Source organism: Taudactylus pleione, unplaced genomic scaffold (assembly GCF_031769625.1).
Source record: "Taudactylus pleione unplaced genomic scaffold, aTauple2 ptg000437l, whole genome shotgun sequence".
Lineage (NCBI taxonomy): Eukaryota > Metazoa > Chordata > Amphibia > Anura > Myobatrachidae > Taudactylus > Taudactylus pleione.
This window is the reverse complement of record NW_028284839.1, coordinates 4,218,990-4,239,878: the sequence shown is the minus strand read 5'-3', so window position 1 is coordinate 4,239,878 and position 20,889 is coordinate 4,218,990. Positions and strand designations below refer to the sequence as shown.

At 42.6% G+C, this 20,889-nt stretch overlaps 1 protein-coding gene across 10 annotated transcripts in view; it reads right to left on the bottom strand.

The window, feature by feature from the left end:
* KCNAB2 (potassium voltage-gated channel subfamily A regulatory beta subunit 2) overlaps positions 1-20,889 on the bottom strand; it is a 244,950-nt gene that overhangs the window by 63,248 nt on the left and 160,813 nt on the right. For 3 of the 10 annotated variants that reach the window (XR_015869848.1, XM_088447731.1, XM_088447732.1), the window contains exon 1: positions 2,944-3,155. The exons of the other annotated variants lie outside the window; for them this stretch is intronic. Coding sequence is in view for 2 of the 3 variants with exons in the window: in XM_088447731.1 (XP_088303857.1) it covers positions 2,944-3,155 (212 nt within the window). In the remaining variant the exon portion in view is untranslated. Of the gene's footprint in view, positions 1-2,943; positions 3,156-20,889 lie in introns of those variants that run through there. 10 annotated transcript variants of the gene reach the window in all.

Below are 20,889 nucleotides of genomic sequence, written 5' to 3'. Positions count from 1 at the left end.
ACAACTACATTGATTAATAAACAGATAAGCAGATATACTCAACACAAGTTTATAATCCTTCCTACAGCATCTCCTCCCTGTATCTCAGCTAGGGAAGAGGCAGCCTCTTTTTTTTAAGTGAAAATATACAATACAGAGAGTGCTTTTTTCGGATACAGCACTTTCACATTGGCTGTCAGTTACTAGTATGCTCTGTGTACTGTATGGTGGTCACTATGATGCTCTCTGTATGGTATGGCAGTTACTAGTATGCTCTCTGTACTGTATGACAGTCAGTAGTATGTTCTTTGTACTGTATGGCGGTCACTATGATGCTCTCTGTATTGTAAGACAGTCACTAGTATACTATCTGTATTGTATGGCAGTCACTAGTATGCTCTCTGTACTGTATAGTGGTTGTTCAAGAAATATATGTAATTTTTTTTTTAAATATATTTATTTTATAGCATTATTGGAAATTTGTGTTGAAAATACATGAATCGTTCTTCCAACGAAAACCATTACAATTTTATTACAAAAGTACTGCAAATATAAAATATTTTACATGCAGTCCTCAACAGTTTACTAAAACCTGTTTATTGCATACTTGCCTACTCTTCCAGAATGGGTGGGAGGCTCCCGACAATTAAGTGGCGCTCCCCACCACCCGGAAAAGTGGACAAGTCTCCCTCCACCCCCTCAGCCACTTACAGAGCACAAGTGAGCAGTACATGGGGGGCTGACGTGATACGCGCTGAATTGAGTCATCTTAGTACCGCCCGGCTTTTCAATGCCTCTATTCTCACTATTGTATAGCGGAGGGGGGGGGCCTCGATGACACAACCATGCCACCATGCTCCCTGCACAGCCCACTTTTCCAGGCGCCACGCCCCCTCTGTGCCGACCAGCAAAGTCGGTAAGCATGGTTAAGTGCCGCCCCAGCTGAAATAATTGCCCACCTCTGGGATACAATAACGGTAAATGTGACCCTTTCTGGGGGCTTCTCTACATGGATAATAATAAAAAATAGCTACCTAGATTCTGTGCATTGCTTGAAATTCACAGTGCAGTACCCTCCATGATCTCATTACCAAACTAGGGGGAAGGGAGAATTATCACGCATTGCAGAGAGATAGTGTGGTGAAGTTGCCAAAGCTCAGGCTGCGATGGGCAGTTAGAAGCTGATTGGTTGCTAGGAGCAACCTCTTCACTATCTCTCTCCAAGATTTGATAAACCTGGGATGCAGTTGAAATTCTGATTGTCGGGATGCTGGTACCTTGATGGTAAGTAGTGGGGTTAGGGGGATAGTTAGGCACTAGGGGGTGGAAGGATACAAAGTGTCGTCATCCCTTACCCAATCCATACATCTCCCTCTAATGCACCAAGACCACATTCCCTTGGATACCAATGAACAAATTCACACATACTCAGAACATAAAGTGAGTTTTGCAACAACAGATGCTAGTTATTATGTCTATCAAAAGTATTAGACTGAACCATCAGATTACACCATCCAATCCCCTTTTTTCTTGCAAAGCTGCCAGAGGTTGAATGAGAGGAAAAGCTTGTTTCCTTACACATGTTGTCTGAGGAGTTTAATTATGTCCTTCAGGCATAAAACATGAGCAGATGTGATGGGGTCTTCTTAGTTCTCTCAGACTTATGTGCTATAATTTGCACAGAGTATCCAAAGCAGAATTTACATCTGCATCAATGACAGGGACAGGAGAATCGGAGAATAGCACCTACTGCAAGACACAGAAGTGATGACAACTAAATTCTAAAACATGAACAAGTGCAGCGATGACAGATGCTCTATGAACCTCACAGGCACACACACAACGTACACTTTTCTGGATACTACAGTCGTTAGAAGTAGAACCGATTATTCTCTGCTCCCGTAGAAAATTGATGTGATGCTGCTGCATGCAAGGACAGTGAAGAGGACTTTCCCTTGTGTCTTCTTTTAAAATCAATACAATTCTATGTGATAAAGAAATTACTTATTTCATCAGTTCAGTAAAACTGAAGGTAACATAATACATTCTACACCAAGGATATTGTGATTTAATCTCTGGGGTCATAACAGATATTGGTAAAATGATACTTTGGGTCATATAAAGACATGCTTTTTTGCTTGCTATTGATTGTTGCTATGGTAATCTTAACAAACATTCATACATTATATATACATATTATGGGGTATATGTACTAAAGTGCAGGTTTTTTAGAAGTGATGTTACCTATAGCAACCAGATTCTACTTATCTATCTAGCACCTACTAATCTAGAAGATAATAGCTAGAATCCGACTGGTTCCTATGGACAACATCTCCACTTCTAAAAACCAGCACTTTAGTAAATAATCCCCTATATGTGTGCGTCTATCTATTTAATTTATATGTATATTTTTTTTTTGGTTTGGGTATACACATACGCACGTTACTATGAATATTTTGAGCCTATAGCACTTCTAAAAAATAAATAGTTTAATATTTCAACTGTTACTTAAAGATTGCAATTTTCAGATACATGTAACAGCTACTAGAATATACTGTAACCTTGATGCTCACTTATAAGTTCTCTAAACTTTGATACAATAAGGATTTATCACCTACTAAAACAGACTTGAGCATCTGTACTCAAACGCAACCCAATCTCTAATCATAAGGCGTCAGGAATCCCGCAATTGCCAATTACATCTTTTTCCACTAATCTTCACTATCTGCATTCTGTTACTTGTGTTTTTGGAACAGTGTTTGCAATGTAACACACAGAATGTGGAATGTCTATTTAGAGCAATAGCAGAATGCTTACAGTGCTAGAGAATGTCTGGAAAATAATATATGACCCCAGGACAAGGCAAGATCGGGTACTGTACATAATGAAACTTGCATCACTAGCACACAAACAAATGTATGAATGAATGAAGACGGTTATGATATAGGCCACCCCACCTCATACCTATACTTCATTCCTGGCTGACGCAAGCTGGATTCCGTAGGGGTTGGAACATTCTGCACAGACAGATGTCCCAGGCTCCGGGCGACTATAGCCACAGCTCGGAATCTCGTCCGAGCCCCAAGGGCCGGGCTACTGACATTCTGCCGGTTGAGCCGATCTTCTGCGCTCCGACTTTTTAAGCCGTGCTCCGAACAAGCAAAGGAGACCTGCATGATGAGTTATTGTCCCGCAGACTTTCCAGTCCGTTTGGTACCTTCTCGGGGCGTTGCTGTGCGACGGCTTCCTGCCTTATGGCTAGCTACTGCACAATAGCAAGCCTAAAAAAAAAAAAGACTATTTTGATTTTATTACTGGAAGGCGATAACAACGTAAACCAGGAGGCTACGGATATTATAAATCCCTATCTTATCTTCAGAAGAAAAAAAAGAATGCCTTTAATCTCCTTCCAAACCAATCGCAACACATTCCGGGTCACATCTTTACGTTGTTTAATATAAAACTGTAGTTCCATTAAGGTGGGGGGAGTAAAAAAAAACTAAAACAAAACAAAAAAAGAGCGAAAAATGATGCAACAAACCTCTAGTGATGAAAATCACAAAAAAAAAAAAAATCTACTCAAGTAAAGCCGATTTGCAAGAATGATTCACGTACGGACTGTAAAAATCCCCGGGAAAGGCACATTGAGAGGTCTGTCTCTGAGCTGCTGGGGTCCTCTGCTGTCTTGCATGCCTCCCAGCTCTTACTGCTAGTTGTCTCTTCTTGGATAGGCGACCTCTGGAGTACAGAGCTTACAGCACCTCTAGTGATACTGTGGCAGGAATGCCTCTCTAAGTCAATTAAGAAGCCAACCAACTGAACTGGATGCACTCAGCAACTCATTATCAACTACGGGGGAATGTACCGAGTCTTCTAGTGGAGGATTAGTGTAAAGACCGCTATGGTCAAGGAGGAAGAAAATCTCTGTTAATTAATTGTCCTCATTACTGTGAAGTGTCACTGATTAATGTCACCTACACAGGTACCCTCTGTTTACATTGCACGTAAAGTAACACAAGTGTTGCTTGCAGATCGGTGCTGAGAATAGACGGCCGGCACACACTTCACTTTGTTTTACAAGAAGTACAAGAACTGCAAATACAGCTTGCTGGCCACTGTGTCAATTGTGTAACCGGATCACCCCTGTTGCTATTTTGGACCACTGCCAGGCCCGGATGCAGAGCAATCTATAGTATTTGTCGTGGTGTTAGAGGTTGTGCTCGTTAGATTGACGGAGTATTAAGCAATGTGATGTGACCTGGACAAACCTCTCCAAAAAAATGTAGAAGCCAAAAATTCTAAGTAGAAAATAAATTGTGGTACACACGGCATTTACAAAATGGTTAACAGTCGGCGGCTGATAGCACGTCAGACACGGCGACCGCCATGCAAACCTAGCAATGTACTTATAAACGCAATATTGATCATTGGTGATGTGTAATATATATTACTCTATATGTACCCTCAGTACAATTTGACCTCGTGTCCCCCGACTTTTAATTGAACTTTTTTTTTTTTTTTACTTATTTGAAAAATGTAGAAAGTACTGCAGCTGGGGCCAGCGACGAGGACGTCCAAAAGGTTGGGTTGGTGGCAGTAATTTTCTTTAGCATACTGGTTACTGGTATCTGGGGATTTGGTCAGCCCTGAATAACATCAATCTTCATTTCATGGCAATATTAATAAAAAGATCATAGGGTCTGATTCAGGGTGGATCGCAATTGTGCTTATACGCAAGCACCGCAGTTGCTAATATCAGCGGTGACATGTAAATGTTTGCATTCGCATTGCGATCGCAGCCTGACATAAGGGCGCCCACGTCCCCTTACTAACATACGTATACTAGGACAACATGGCGAAAGCATCGGTAACATCGGACCCATAGGCATAGTTAAGGCAGGTCAGACCTCACTCAGGAATTGCCAACTTCCGCGCACGCTAGGAGGCCTCAGAAGGTAACAGTGGCTTATTTATGCACGCCCATGCAACGGCGTCGAAACGCACTGGCACGCCTGCGTTCACCCATCAACACCCACAAAGGGCACTTCCTGTCATTCACTCTGCAATGGATCTGCGCAGCCTCTGCAAACGCAGTTCCCATCGCAATTGTTAGTTTGCACACACGAACTGCAATGCATACACATGCGCAAAGCGAAGTAATCAACCAATTGCGTGCCTGTTAGCAACTGTGTTCCTTGCTGAATCAGGCCTATAGACGTCTGTGGTAAAGTATCTTCTGTACTCAAATCAGAAAATACCTGGAAAGCAGCGTATTACATATTTAATGTTCTACTGTAAGTTCAGACAGAGGTCCTGATTCAGAGGTGCACGCAATCGACGCTTCGCCTTTTTGAGTAACCGCCAAGGCTATAACATAATAAAGCACTGAAACACCCACTTTCAGTTTTACTGGGCGGTGCAACACCGCCGGTGATTCAAAACACGCAAGCACCAGCTCTATGGCAGGTGTGGTGTCTCCGTCAGGACATGGCCTCTGTGGCTACGGCTATGCATCTGAAAACTCACCCATAACCACGCCCAGGACACTCCCATAACCACAACACTCCCATAACCACACCCACACAACACTCCCATAACCACACCCACACAACACTCCCATAACCACACCCACACAACACTCCCATAACCACACCCACACAACACTCCCATAACCACACCCACACAACACTCCCATAACCACACCCACACAACACTCCCATAACCACACCCACACAACACTCCCATAACCACACCCACACAACACTCCCATAACCACACAACACTCCCATAACCACACCCACAAAACACTCCCATAACCACACCCACAAAACACTCCCATAACCACACCCACAAAACACTCCCATAACCACACCCACAAAACACTCCCATAACCACACCCACACACTCCCATAACCACACCCACACACTCCCATAACCACACCCACAACACTCCCATAACCACACCCACAACACTCCCATAACCACACCCACAACACTCCCATAACCACACCCACAACACTCCCATAACCACACCCACAACACTCCCATAACCACACCCACAACACTCCCACTTTAGATTTTTTTTTCCGTTCACTTAAGACCACCTCCCAGTCACAGCCCAGGAACGCCCATGGTTTTCTTTGCCATCTCTGATACCAGCGGTCCTGTACATAATAACAAATTTGTGAGTACATATAGGGTAACACATGCACCGTAAGAGTTTTTAGAATATTTTGCGCATGCACAGTAATAAATAATCACTTAGCTATGTTCCATTAGCGTGCACCCCTGCATCGGGCCCAGCATGTGGTTCTAGCTTAGCACCACTAACAAGTGTATGAAGGCTGGGTGCACGGCAGGTAAAACAGAAGATTACCTAGTCATTCAAACACTTATTTTAGTATATTTACAGTATATTTGTGAGTAAGAGTAAATGCATACTAATAGGCGTTATTCATACTTTATAGCCCTCCTTATGTACTGTAGGAGATGGACTGCGTTCTTTATCCTAACTGCAGAAATAAGCAGGTGCAGTATCCTGGCTAAACTGTTAGGGGTCTATAGGGCCAGATGTACTAAAGCTCTGAAAAGTGATAAACTGGGGAGTGATAAACCACCAGCCAATCAGCTTCCAACTGTCATTTTTTCAAACACAGCCTGTGACATGACAGTTGGGAGTTGATTGGCTGGTGGTTTATCACTCTCCATTTTATCACTTTTCACTATTTACTAAGCAGTGTTAGGAGACAGAGTGAAAAGTGACAAGGTACCAGCCAATCAGCTTCCAACTGTCATTTTTCAAACACAGCCTGTGACATGACAGGAGCTGATTGGCTGGTACCTTATCTAATTTCATCATGTATCCTAACACTGCTTAGTACATTAAACTATGACATCTGTAAGATATTCTCTCCACTCACGCACATAGGTGGTGAAATTGGACACAGTCAGACTGCGTGGCCTGTAAGTGTGGTCAGAAGACAGTGTCACATAGGACGACGGAAAATTTACCAAAATGTGCAATACTGATTCAAACAAGTTTGATCCTATCAAGAAACACTGTAACATCATAACATCATAACGTGTAGTTAGCATTAAGCCTTACAGCAAGCAGCAACACTGTTCCCAGTTACCACGTTGAGCCATATTCAATATGGGAGCGAAAAGTCCGTGCTGGACTTTTCGCTCCACATCGGAGCTTTTCTGGGGATAAAGTATCGGGCGCATGCCCGCTTTATCCCCGTATTCAATTTAAGAGCAAAAACGGGACCCGGCGAATTTGGATCTAAGAAAAAAAAAAAATGGGAAATTTCGAGAAAAGTGCCTGAAAATTCTTCAAAAAAGCACCTGCCGCTACCACCCGCATTCTTTTAAACACCTGCCGCATACTTGGGGAACCCCCCTGAATTAATTTCGTAATTTAAAAACGTGTTACCCATTTTTTTATTTTTTTTTTAACCCCAAGCTTAAAATTATTTATTTGGTGTCCCTAATTTTTATTTTTTTTACTTTTTTTGACACAGGTCATTTTAGGGCTAATCCCAGGGGTGCTGGCTATTTTTTTTAATCATGCACCCCTAAACCCCAATTCTGCACTTGTTTTCGCCATGTAAAACATGGTGAAAACTTATCCCCGTTTATTTTCCAAAATTTTTTCGAACCGGCGAAAAGTCTTTGAAATTGAATACGGGAATAATTGAAACATGCGAAAATGATGTCATCGGCGATAATTTATCGTCGATTTCGACTTTTCGCAGCCTAATTGAATACCCCCCTTAGTGCGGCAAAGACCAGTGAAATGGAGCGTATCCACTAGGCGATATCATGAACGATATTGTTATCATGCAATTGTTCATTACATCGTGCAGAGGATATGCTGTCAACGACCAGCGATGTGCGCTCCCGCTGGTCGCTGACGACGCTCACCGCCTTAACCTACTGTCCAACCTGACGATATCGTCAAGTTGTGCAGGTTCGGGGATGAGGGAGGGTGGCAGCACTGAACGATATATCGGTCAGTATGGGCTCAATGTTCACTGCACAATATAATGAACGATTGAATGATAACGATATCGTTCATTATATCGTCTAGTGGATACGTGGTAAAAATTAGATTTTTCCAAACAGGACGAAGCAGACATATAAATGACATTTGTAAAGCTAGTTATACAGCTTGTAATATAAAGATAATTTGTGTCTGGGCCTACAGGTCAGCTGTTCCGCCCTTTCCAGTCCCGTTATATTCACCCATCCCCCATTTCCCCGCCATTGCCTCCGCTGTAGTGCAAGTGCACACCACACCTAAGGTTCAACTAAAGTAGACACAAGGACGGTCGGACTTACCGTTGTAACAATTTGTAAACGCAGCCAACGGCACCACAACCCACCCCCCTTATCTCGCCACAGACTTGTGGATTTTTTGTACGCAGCCCTATGGCGGCATCGACCCTCTTATGTGCATGGCGCACGGGTTCCCACTGTGCATGCCAGGACAGACCTCACCAGATTATTAAATGGATACACATATACACACAGACACGTTGATTAACCATATTGTAAACGACATAATAAAAATGTACACTGGTAAAGTGTCAGTAAAGCAAAGGCGTGTAGAACTTATCAGCGTTACCATGATGGTACGGATCTAAGGAACAGCAACTATACCATCACACAATATCTATAGCACAACTCTTTCCAGCCATGTATAAATATAGAAAATAAATCTATTATTAATGACGGTGGATGACAAAGATTAACCCCAGGAATATTCATGCGGCAAAGACTGGATGTAACAAATATTTTGTAATCTTAAATTGCGACAGAAAGGCAGTTACAGTTTTCGGTGGTAAAACTAAAGAGGACTTTCCAGACCGCCATTTATAGCTACAGCTGGTTACAGACACCACCTGGTGCCCTCTAACCCTGCCGCACAGGTGCTGTAACACACACAAAGAATATATATATATATATAACACATATATACTGAACGAAATAAGCTCCCCCTTTAACAACACCATCCATCTACATAAACTGTTATTTTTAAACATTGGGGTTTGTAAGAACTCAACATTCACATCACAACGGTCCCAATTCCCATTAAAGTGCCCGTATGTAAGGCCTTTTGGTCTGTGCCCCATCTAGGAACAATACTTTGCTGGATGGAAATAAAGCTAGCGCTGCATAACCGTGTATTGCTGTGTATTTGCGCTAATAGAGGACAGAAGTAGTGAGTCTCGGAGTCTCGGGGCTGCTGTAGAGTTGGACACAAGTTGTATTTTTTGTGTGCTGCACACGTGTGCACAAAAACATTCTTCCATCTATTCCCACGTAGAGACAGAGACTCCACCCTACACTTACGGCTAGATTTACTAAGTGGCAGCCAACACGCCTGGTTATGCATTTAATATGGTTATCAATTTGTTTCTGATAATGTACAATTTTAAAGTTGACCAACAGACAATATACTCTAGAACGTCGGTCAGCAGGAGAATTATAGGAGTTCGGTATATATTTGTGATGTTTAACTAAGTAGTAGTCTTTAATCATTCTCAGGTCCATAGTACTGAAGATCCAGTAACAGTACAGATGATGTGTCTTTACACATCTTTGCTGCAGTCGCGCCAAAAAGCCCCTCTCGGCGTGCCAGATACCATGAGACTTAGCTGCGGGCGTCTGTTCTGATTCATTTGATATGCAACACTTGTATATCTGTATGTGACCGAGTCTCACTGGTAGTTGGTGCCGCTCGCCCTACTTGAATTTTGGACTGTCACACACTTAGCACACAGTCACTGCGGAGAGCTTTCCAAACTCCCTGTATAAAGACAGTAAACGCACTGCACATACAGGCCCTGATTCAGAGCCAGACGCTCTGACAGAGCGCTCGCTCTGAATCAGGGCTGGGCTTTTTTTTTTTTTTTTTTTGAACGGCCTCCTGGCCGCTTGCATAGCTTTGGGTGACCACCCGCAGCTATTGTGAGCGGCCAGGAAGATGGTCGCGATGGTCAAGACCATCGCGACCATCGGGCTTGCGACGAGTCCCTTGTGGTAGGGTCTCGTTGCCGCAAGCCCTAGAGAGATTTTGGCTCTAACAGAGCCGAAATCTCTCCCACTGACATCACTCGTGATGTCAGTGGGGCCGGCCCCAGACGGAGGCGTTTACATGGGAATGCCTCCGTTTGGGCAGCCACTCCCCCGGCCCGCCCACCAAAGGGGGCGTGCTGTCACGCAACATCGACAGCACGCCCCCTTTGGAACGAGACCTGGAGGGACTGATTGCCCGTCGCTATCCGGGTCTCGCGCATGCGCACGACGGAACCGCGCATGCGCTCTGGGCCACCATCGACCCGCTTGCGAGCGCGAGCAGGTCTGAATCAGACCCACAGTACATTAGAACATTAAGATAAAAATAAGATCCTTACAAAGTGAGTTTCTACTTTATATAAGCCTGAACTGCATCCCACCCAAGACAAGAAGAGTACTTTTGTAGTGGTCCCAATTTTATTTAGCAGGACCCCACCACTAACAGACAGTTGCGGCCTTTCCTTAACACCTACAGCGTTCCTGACTACAGACCAGTCCTGGACACAGCTGAATACAGCTAATGGTGAGGTTCCCAGGGGAGGCAAAAACACCACACAAGGAAGAATAATTGTTGTGGTCAGTAAAAGTTGGAGGAGGCAGAGGAGTAGCCAGGGAAGGAACAGGGGGAGTGACTGAAATCTGGTAAAATCGGCTCCTGCGTCTATGAAGCATCAGGCACTGGATCACTGCTCCCTGGTCCAGCATCCCTACCCGACTCCTGGCAGCGTCGCTAAGGTAACCACCTGTCTGAGAATACTACGGACAGTCCCAATCTGTCTGGAGTCCCGTTGTAACATTTAACATTCAGGATGGCAAATATTATGTAGCGGACAGCCGGCGCTGCTGCCGTGATGTCATCATGCTATTAAAACTGGAGGTCCCGGCGGCCTTCGCTGTCAGGGACGATACTCAATGTGAGACCAGCTGCTCCCCCAATCACACTTAAAATTTGGCACCTATGCAGGAGGGGAATGTACATATCAATACATTTGAAGTAATCTGATAGTGAACAACACTAAGTTAATAAGAAGCATCGTCTTATCAAAACACTATTATATTAGACATCCTAGTCATGGTAAATACATCATATGCTAAGAAATCCTGATTATTGTTCAACCGTATACCAATTAAAAAAAAAAAAAAAAAAAGCCAGGGCTTCAAATTAGGCCCTCTGGGACGTCTAACAGTACCGGCTGCATGTGGAGAGACAGCTGAGATAATTAGCGGTACGGTTAGCTGGTGTATGCTAAAGTGACTATATGCTGACACTGTGCACACTGCTGGCGGTTCCCTGGGGGACAGAGCTACAAAACACTAACAAATGTTGTGCTATACTGACGAGACCATGGAAGTGGGCAGAATGCTTTCCGCAGCTACTAACAAACGTCTTTAGTTCAATTTCTTGCCATGGCATAAGTCGTGTGTCAACTTTACCGAAACAGCGTTCTCTGAAATAAAGCGGCAGACACAAACTTTTCTGGTTCATGCTAAAAAAAAAACATTATAACGAAGTTCTGCTGATTCCCGGAGCTTTTCCGCGCTATAGTGACGGGCATCAAGGGAAGGCAGGAGTAGTCAGGTTCTGCGGTTGGTAGACACTGGGTGCAGAAAGCTCCCGCCTGCCAGGTCACATCTCCTAAGAAGAACATCAAAAGTGTAAAGCTAGGTATGCACTGTGCAATGACCGATTATTGGCTGCTGGTACCGGCAATCTCAGAGTGTATAGGCTGTACCCAGGGGGTCTGATTAATGGATCGGACCAGCTGCACGACATTTGTCGAAAACGATGAGAAGATATCGCACACGTTTCCTAGTGTGTATGAATTTTTCGATCATCTGTCCAACATTTATACCCAAACTTAATTTAAAAACGAGCTTAGGGACACAGAATTGTTTGGATTGTGAAGATAATTTGCTAGTATGTATACTCAGATTCAGATGCTCTTGAGATCAGTTCTTTGCTCTGAAAAGCAATAAAGTCAGTCAGATCTAGAGGGAAATTGGGTGGTGTGTATCCAGCTTTAGTGCTAGACGGGTATATTATTTTGATAAAACAACAGATAAATAGATCTATCTATACACACACACACACAGTCATTACTTACCTTTTAATATGAAGGTGTTGATATGTACTTTTGTACAGAAGGAAGAACAAAACAAAATAGAGCCTGGTTTATTCTGTCAATGTTCAGAGTAGCCACAGGACCCTCAGTACAGGAGGAAGCCCTGCACATTCCATAGACAACATGGGCTTCTTGATGAAAGTTGAGCTACAGGTTGTGCAAGCTAAAGTCACACAGATGACAAATGAGCAGCCTCTAGGATACAGCGCCATAAACAATCAGCCTGACTAAATACTTGGGACTCACGGATTTATTAAAGCCGCCCCCCTCCCCCGGTTCCCCAGATGCACGCAGTCTATAAACACGGGACTGAAGCACGCAGGGTTCCCCCATACAATACATATCGTACAATTTTAATATCTTGAATGATTAGTGAAAGTAAATAAAGATATGTAGAAGATCTGAGAACATCGAACGCCTTTAGATGAAGTGTAACTGCCCACTCCGGTATTACAGGTGTTATTGTAGTACCTTCTCTAAATGTCCGACAGCCAAACATTATAAAGGGTTACGTTTGTTACGGCTTATACAAAATAATCTCCTGGTGGCTCTCCTATTATAGTATAAATAAATACCATAATCTTTCTGATTCCTAGAGTCCACCAGGCAGCAGCAAAAGTAATCCCCTTCTATACAGCGCCTCGGACACTTCCAGCTTTCACGCATCAATTTTTGATAAAAATCCTGTTTGCAATAAAAGGGACTACACAGATGGCGCCGACAACTTCATTTTCTCTTAGAGTGCACTGATCACCATTAAAGAATTATTCCTATATTTTTTTTATTTGGGGATTAACCCCATCTCTCCCCAAGTGCCAGGAAGCTCTCTCTCTCATAAACAACATGTAGATAGATAAAAAAAATATATATAATTAAAAAAAGGTAAAAAAAAAAAAATCAGAAAAAGTATTAAAAAAAAAATCTAACTAAAAGTGAATGAAATAAAAAAAAAAAAAAGAAAAAAAAAAAAAAAGAAGGACATATATATGTGGAATATATGAATAAAATTGATGAACCAAAAAATCCCAAATATATAATGGTAGTGAATATAGGAGATTAAATTTTATATAAAAGCATAGTTGAGGGTGGATTCCTCCCAGTAAAATATGTGGTCCAAGGAGAACTATAATCCTGCTCAAAAGTAACATAGTTGTTGTCGTTGGTTAAATAACCTTTACTTTGATGCTTCAGTTGCTGCAATATATAACTCTATTCACAACTTGATAATATGTGAATGGTTACCTTGATTAGCAACCGTCTCGGATGGTGTATAGGGTTTGCCGGCAAACAGCACATGCAGGTAGTCGGTGCAATTGGAGAATATCCGTGGTACTCGGCCCGCAGGTGGGAGGATCACTGCGAGCCAAGTACCCTCAATTGAATCTACCCCATATATCTGAAATAAATATTATGTTATGTCTCCATATAGGCCAGGAGCAAATTTACAGAGTTGTATCTGGGATCTTGTCACCTGCTCTATTTCATATTTCAGATCTCCGAGACCTGTTTATGAAGCGGAGATTAACTGTATGAGCGGACAGGCGTGATAACTGTTGACAAATCACACCACATCCCATCCCATGCCGACGCTCCTCTGAGAGTCTTCTCTATAGCTCCAACAGCCTTGGGCCATTAGTGAAAGGATAGAGTGATATGTACTTGCACAGCTAATGTCCGCCCACATAGAGGTTAATCTCTGCTTCGTAAATAGACCCCGTTGGTCTGGTCTCGGAGACCGGAAATATGGGGTGTGATGACCATGTTGAAATTCATCAGGTCTCCACGGATAATACGTCGACAGGATGAAATGACGACAAACCGACCCTAGTGGCCCAGTGGTCACGTACCTTCTCCCACCGGCAACGGCAGCTCCAGTGTCTTCTTCTGGGTCCCGGCAGGTGGGGACCTCTGATGCTCAAGCATTCCAGTCAGTATTTCTCCCCTTGCCCCAAACCCTCCTCCTAGTGCCTAACACCCTCTTCCTTCCCGAAAGCCTAACCCTAATCTCCCCCCGGCAGCCGATTACTAATTTATGACATTGTAGTGTTGGAATTATGAGTGTCGACATGGTTACTGTACATCATTATGTATCACTGCAATATGCAGCAATGCATCTTGATAGTTACTGCTGTCCCATAGGAATTAGAGTGAAATTACAACAATAGAATACTGCGCCTTAATATTTAAGCTGGGACACCAGTACAACACATATCAAATAAATGCATAAAAAATATAATTAATTCAATATATAGCTAAATAGCAGCATACAAACCACAATAAATTAAATGAGATTAAATAAAATAAAAATACACAATAATTCCTAATTAGCATGAACGATATGAACAATAGGATTTGTGCAATTCATTCAGCACATAAAAGAGTTGATCAGACTGTTATAGGAATACACAAAATAAAAAAGTGAATAAAAAGTCAATGGAAACATAAAAAAGCATCCAGAGATCCTTAACCAGTAATGTATCCAAATAATGAATATGTATCTCAATGGCTGATACAAGTAAATGACTCAAAAGAAATTCCCCCGGAGATCGTTTCAAGGAAGTATAGTCAACAGCTCTCCACTGATTATTAAATATTGGAAAAGCTCGATATAAGGTACATTTAAAGAGAACTATGCAGTCTAAAGGACGGTCTGCACTTTCTATAACAGCCACTGTGCAATAAAGTCCTGTATAGCTGTTTACATCCACAATAGGATAATGGTGGTGAATACTCACTAACACCCTGAATCCAAGGCTGTGCCTTATAGCGAGCGGAGAGCACTGCAGGGAAAGGCAATTCCAATACAGGCCTGTATTCAATTTGAGGCGAAAAGTCCAGACTTTTTTGCCTGCTGGACTTTTCGCCTCCTTCGCCTGTTTTCCAGGCGGAAAAGTATCTTACGCATGCCCGTTATTTCCCGTATTCAATTTCAAAGTAGTTGAAAATCGGGAACCGGCGACACTTGGATCCTCTATATTAAAAAAAAAAAAGGGGAAATAATCCTAGGACCCCCCTAAAGATGTCCAGACATGGGGGATTTTTGCGGGTACCCCTGTTATTGCCTGCTGAAGGAAGTCAAGGTTTGTAATAGCCGCGGCAGGTGCATAAATGCGGCTTTGAAGAAAGTGATGCAGAACAGCATTTAGAAGTTTTTTTGTGGATAAATAACTATGCCCAACAAATTTGGGGTACTTGAAAATGGGTGCAAGCATATTTTTAAGTCCTGCAAGAATGCACCTGCCGCTACTTGTGCAATGAAGAAAACACCTGCCGCATATAAGGGAACCCCTCTGGACTCCATTACGCTAGTTTAGAAGTGTGTTCCCCATTTTTTTTTTTTTACCCCAAAATTGAACACTTTTTTTGGGTTGTCCCTATAAACTTTTTTTTTTTTTACACAGATCCTTTTAAGGGGGCATTCCCAAGGGTGCAGGCTAATTTTTTTTAAGCCTGCACCCCTAAACCCCAATTCTGCACTTTTTTTCCCCAGAAAAAGGCTAGCAAAAAATAATCCCCGTTTTTTAACATTGATATTTTGCACCGGCGAAAAGTCAATGTAATTGAATATGGGGATATTGAAAATAGGCGAAAATGACTTCATCGGCGATAAATTATCGCCGATAACGTCTTTTCGCCTCAAATTGAATAAAGACCTTTGTGTTGTTCCACCATAAGGAGTTTGCAGTTCACGTCTCAGAATGATGAAGGCGGCATGAATGTGGTGATCCGCCGTGAGACTCTCAGAATTCCAATCTTAGAGCATTGAGGGTACCATAGATGGTGCAGTGGGGAGGGAGCTGGAAATATTGACCATAAGTACCGGCACTGGTCACGGCCAGCTCTCACCTCCAGAGTCGCCTGGCTGCTTGAGATCTAGGCTGAGATAGAATAGGTAGCATCAGCCCATCAAATAGTCGAGTGGTGGTCAGTGTAAAAGCCTAAGCCCAGGATGGATGTGAGGGAACAGTAACGCGTTTCGGCTACCAACCGTAGCCATTTTCAAGCTGGATTGCTCCCCTCCATCTGTTGAACAGTTTAGGTAGCACCAAAGCAGGAGTTATTGGCTAATTAATTAATCTAGTTAACCCTTCCGTGTCTCATCTTAATGCTCAGCTAAAAACAATCTTATTTATCCTAGAGCCACACTACACTCCTACTGCAGAATAATTTGAACAAATGTTATCCAAACCATAAACAAATCTTTATACAATACACAAAAACACAATATTGTGCTAAATTAATTAGTTATAGTCTAGTGTCCAGGCAAAAATATGACATAATAGGGTCAGGGTCTGGTATTGGATATAAGTTAAACAGTTGAGAGAGAATAAATTGTAATAAACATATAACACATAGAATACTTGTATATACCTATAATCTTAATAATTATAAGGAGAAAGATATGATTTCTTATAATAATTTATTTAGCAATATTTATATCAGTTATCAGTTTTATTCAAAGTATTAGATCACATAAATTGGTGCATAGGAACTGATCCGTCTAATCATCAGGTAAAAAATAAAAATAATAAGTTTAAAACTAAAATAAGTATATAAAAGAATGTTTTATTAATTAATCATTAAATAAGTTATGTACAAAAAAAAATAAAAACATAAAAATATAATAACTGCATCAGGTAAAAAAAAATAAAAATAATATGTATAAAACTAAAATAAGTATATAAATGAATGTGTTATTAATTAATAATGAAATAAGTTATGTACAAAAAAAACTAAATATAAAAACTGCATCAGATGTATAATATATATATAACTTACACCATATGGGAATAATCCAAAAAATGGATAATCGGATACATGAGAACATGATAACAATATCTATTGAATTATATAGCTAAAAGTAACACAATAGGTCGCAATATGGTGGATAGTGATATAGAACCCAGCTGGTATATTTAACAATTAAGTCAGACCAGCAAGATGCTAATAAAGCCTATTCATTTACACATGAGGAAATCGTTGACGCACATATGAAATGGAATAATGAATAAACTAACCTGGGATATGAGACATAAATACTATCCAACTAACAAATGGTTACATGGTACTAAGGAACATGAGCATTTAGTATAAAGATATAAATGAGGTGGAGCTAAAAGTACAGAATAATGAAAGTGATAATCCTAGGACCAGAGTGGCTCAGACAGGGGAGGTGGGTGCAATGACAGGAGGAAACACTACAGGGGATGAATAGGAATAGGAATTAGAACTCTATGTTTGTAATCATGTACAGTAAAACCCCACCTCCAAATAGTTCCTAAACCATGCACTCCTACGTTTTTCATGCTATTGTATTGAGAGGATAATGACATTTGGGGTAAGTAGTGCTGTAAGGCAATGGTGCAGACTGATGCTACTGTATAGTAGTGTCACATCCTATCTGTAATGGGAGGTGTACTTTGAGAAAAATGCTCCCAAGAATGAACCATTAAACAGCATCCCCCTCTGCACATCTCCTGGAGTATACAGGTAACTAATGTGACATCAGTTAAGGATTCCATCACTTTACATACCCTTTAAAAATGTGCCTTATTCATTTCAACCCTATATGGGTTTTAATGGACTCCATCTTGAGCCCTCACGGCAGAAACAAGGGGGATTGGGAGAGAGATGTGCGTCTTCCCCCAGAAACATATACTGTAGTTCAATCTCTACCTGAAGCAGAGATTACCTCATGTAAATGATTACAGAAGCCACTTACAGAGTCTATTACAGGTGGTATCGCCTAATACAACGGTTGGAGAGTCTAAACAAATAGGGACGCATATTTGTTGGAAATGCCCAAAAATATTAACCTATTGGGATTGTCTGGGATTTCTTAGCCTCTCTTCTTTCATCTTTTGTTGCCATCCTGTACCTGATGCTGCTTAACATTTGGCTACATCAGGGGTGTCAAACTCGGGCCATCCAGCTGCAGTGGAACTACACATCCCAGCATGCATTGCCACAGTTTTGCTATTAGGGCATGCTACAACTCTGGCAGGGCAAGCTGGCAAACTCTGGAAACAACAGGTTAGCAGAGTGATTTGCAAAGTGTGTGTGCAGCACTCTGCAATACAATGCGATCTGGGGCGCTTCTGTGCAGTCCAATGCGACCTGGGGCGCTTCTGTGCAGTTCAACGCGAACTGGGACGCTTCTGTGCAGTCCAACGCGGCCTGGGGCGCTTCTGTGCAGTCCAACGCGGCCTGGGGCGCTTCTGTGCAGTCCAACGCGGCCTGGGGCGCTTCTGTGCAGTCCAACGCGGCCTGGGGCGCTTCTGTGCAGTCCAACGCGGCCTGGGGCGCTTCTGTGCAGTCCAACGCGGCCTGGGGCGCTTCTGTGCAGTCCAACGCGAACTGGGGCGCTTCTGTGCAGTCAAATGCGCCATGTGACCTACTCAGCACCACATGAACTGGGGTGCTTCTGTGCAGTACAATGCGACCTGGGGCGCTTCTGTGCAGTCCAATGCGCCATGTGACCTACTCTGCACCACATGAACTGGGGCGCTTCTGTGCAGTACAATGCAACTTCTGTGCAGTACAATGCAACTTCTGTGCAGTACAATGCAACTTCTGTGCAGTACAATGCAACTCCTGTGCAGTACAATGCGACCTGGGGCACTCCTGTGCAGTACAATGCGACCTGGGGCACTCCTGTGCAGTACAATGCGACCTGGGGCACTCCTGTGCAGTACAATGCGACCTGGGGCACTCCTGTGCAGTACAATGCGACCTGGGGCACTCCTGTGCAGTACAATGCGACCTGGGGCACTCCTGTGCAGTACAATGCGACCTGGGGCACTCCTGTGCAGTACAATGCGACCTGGGGCACTCCTGTGCAGTACAATGCGACCTGGGGCACTCCTGTGCAGTACAATGCGACCTGGGGCACTCCTGTGCAGTACAATGCGACCTGGGGCACTCCTGTGCAGTACAATGCGACCTGGGGCACTCCTGTGCAGTACAATGCGACCTGGGGCACTGCTGTGCAGTACTATGCAAACTGGGGAACTGCTGTGCAGTACTATGCAAACTGGGGAACTGCTGTGCAGTACTATGCAAACTGGGGCCCTTCTGTGCAGTACTATGCAAACTGGGGCGCTTCTGTGCAGTACTATGCAAACTGGGGCACTTCTGTGCAGTACTATGCAAACTGGGGCACTTCTGTGAAGTACTGGATACACTACTTGCAGTATAATGTGAACTAGATGCACTAGTGTGCGGTATAATATGAACTGGGAGCACCACTGTGTGACATTAACTGGGAGCACTACTGTGTGGCAAAATGTGAAATGGAGGCAATACAGTGTGGCACAATGTCGACTGGTAGGTACTTCTTTTGACCTCGGTGTGAAAATATTGAGAAACTAAGGATGCCGCAGGCTGAGAATGTTTGGGGACCAATGGGTTAATACTATATTTAGTCCTGACGACTCTCAGAGAAATGGAAAGTGGAGGATTAACACATGGCCTAAAGGGTCAAATAAGGTAACAAATGTAAAACCACATCATATTTGGTCTATGAGGAACACATTTTATTAACTATGAGGCACATAAAATGAGGGGGGGGGGCATCATTCAGTGTTTTAGGGGCACTGAAAGGAAATTATACCCTGCCTCCCCAACCTAAAAACATTTCGATGCTCCTGTATCAGACTACTGTTAAAAAAAAAATATTTTTTTTCTAAAAAGTGGTCTTTATTTGTGGCACTATATATAACCACACATGCAAGTTATAGGGCACAATTGTCAGCTGATGGATACCGTTGGTTAACATACTAGGTTCAAAGATATTAGAAGCAATTGCTTTAAGCCAATATCTGTAACACCTATAACCCTGGGATTACCAAATAATACTGCTGCAACAAAATCACTGAATATCGCGGTCAGCAGTGGATTTAGATTAAAATTTCTATTAATAAACATGTTTATTTTAAGAGCCAAGTTGTACTTACTTTCATACACAGTATTAACTTCACACCTCATTTCCGAAACGGTTACCATTAGACACTCAGTTCACAGAGGAATCATAACCATTTTAGTTATCACTGCCATAGTTCTGCCAGTATCCTTTAAAAGACTACATTTCACAATAAACTAATACACAACCCCAGCAGCTGGCCAGGGTCTGATGTGGGTCACATCTGTTTACATTTTAATCAACGCGCATTTCTTTTTCCAGCGTGGAACGCAGGGGAACTGTACACGATTCATGTGACTGGTAATACAGCTAGTACAACTGTAATAGAACACGGGGGATATATAAAAGTGCAGGTAATCGTACATTTACTATATACAGGGTCAAAGAGAAAAAAAGACACCTTGTTCAGGGTTTAGTTTGTAAATATTCCATAAAGCAGATTGTTAGAAGAATTTCAGGACAGAAAAGCTGACGACTGTGCCTATTTGAGGCTCATTCACATGAGCAGAAGCTGGCACTACTCACGTAGCATCCGCAACACAATTTTACAAGAGATCACGGGAAGGAGTGGTGAGGTCAGAGAGGGTGGAGCCAACCTGCCACTGAACCACGCCCAGTCCTGCTCAGGCCACGCACTCTGAGGAAGCAGCGCTGAAACAGGAGGCGTGAAAGCGAGTTAATCTCCAAAGGAAAGCTTTTTTATATATATATATATATATATATATATATATATATATACATACATACATACACCAGCTGGCAAAGAGGTCATATGGTATATAA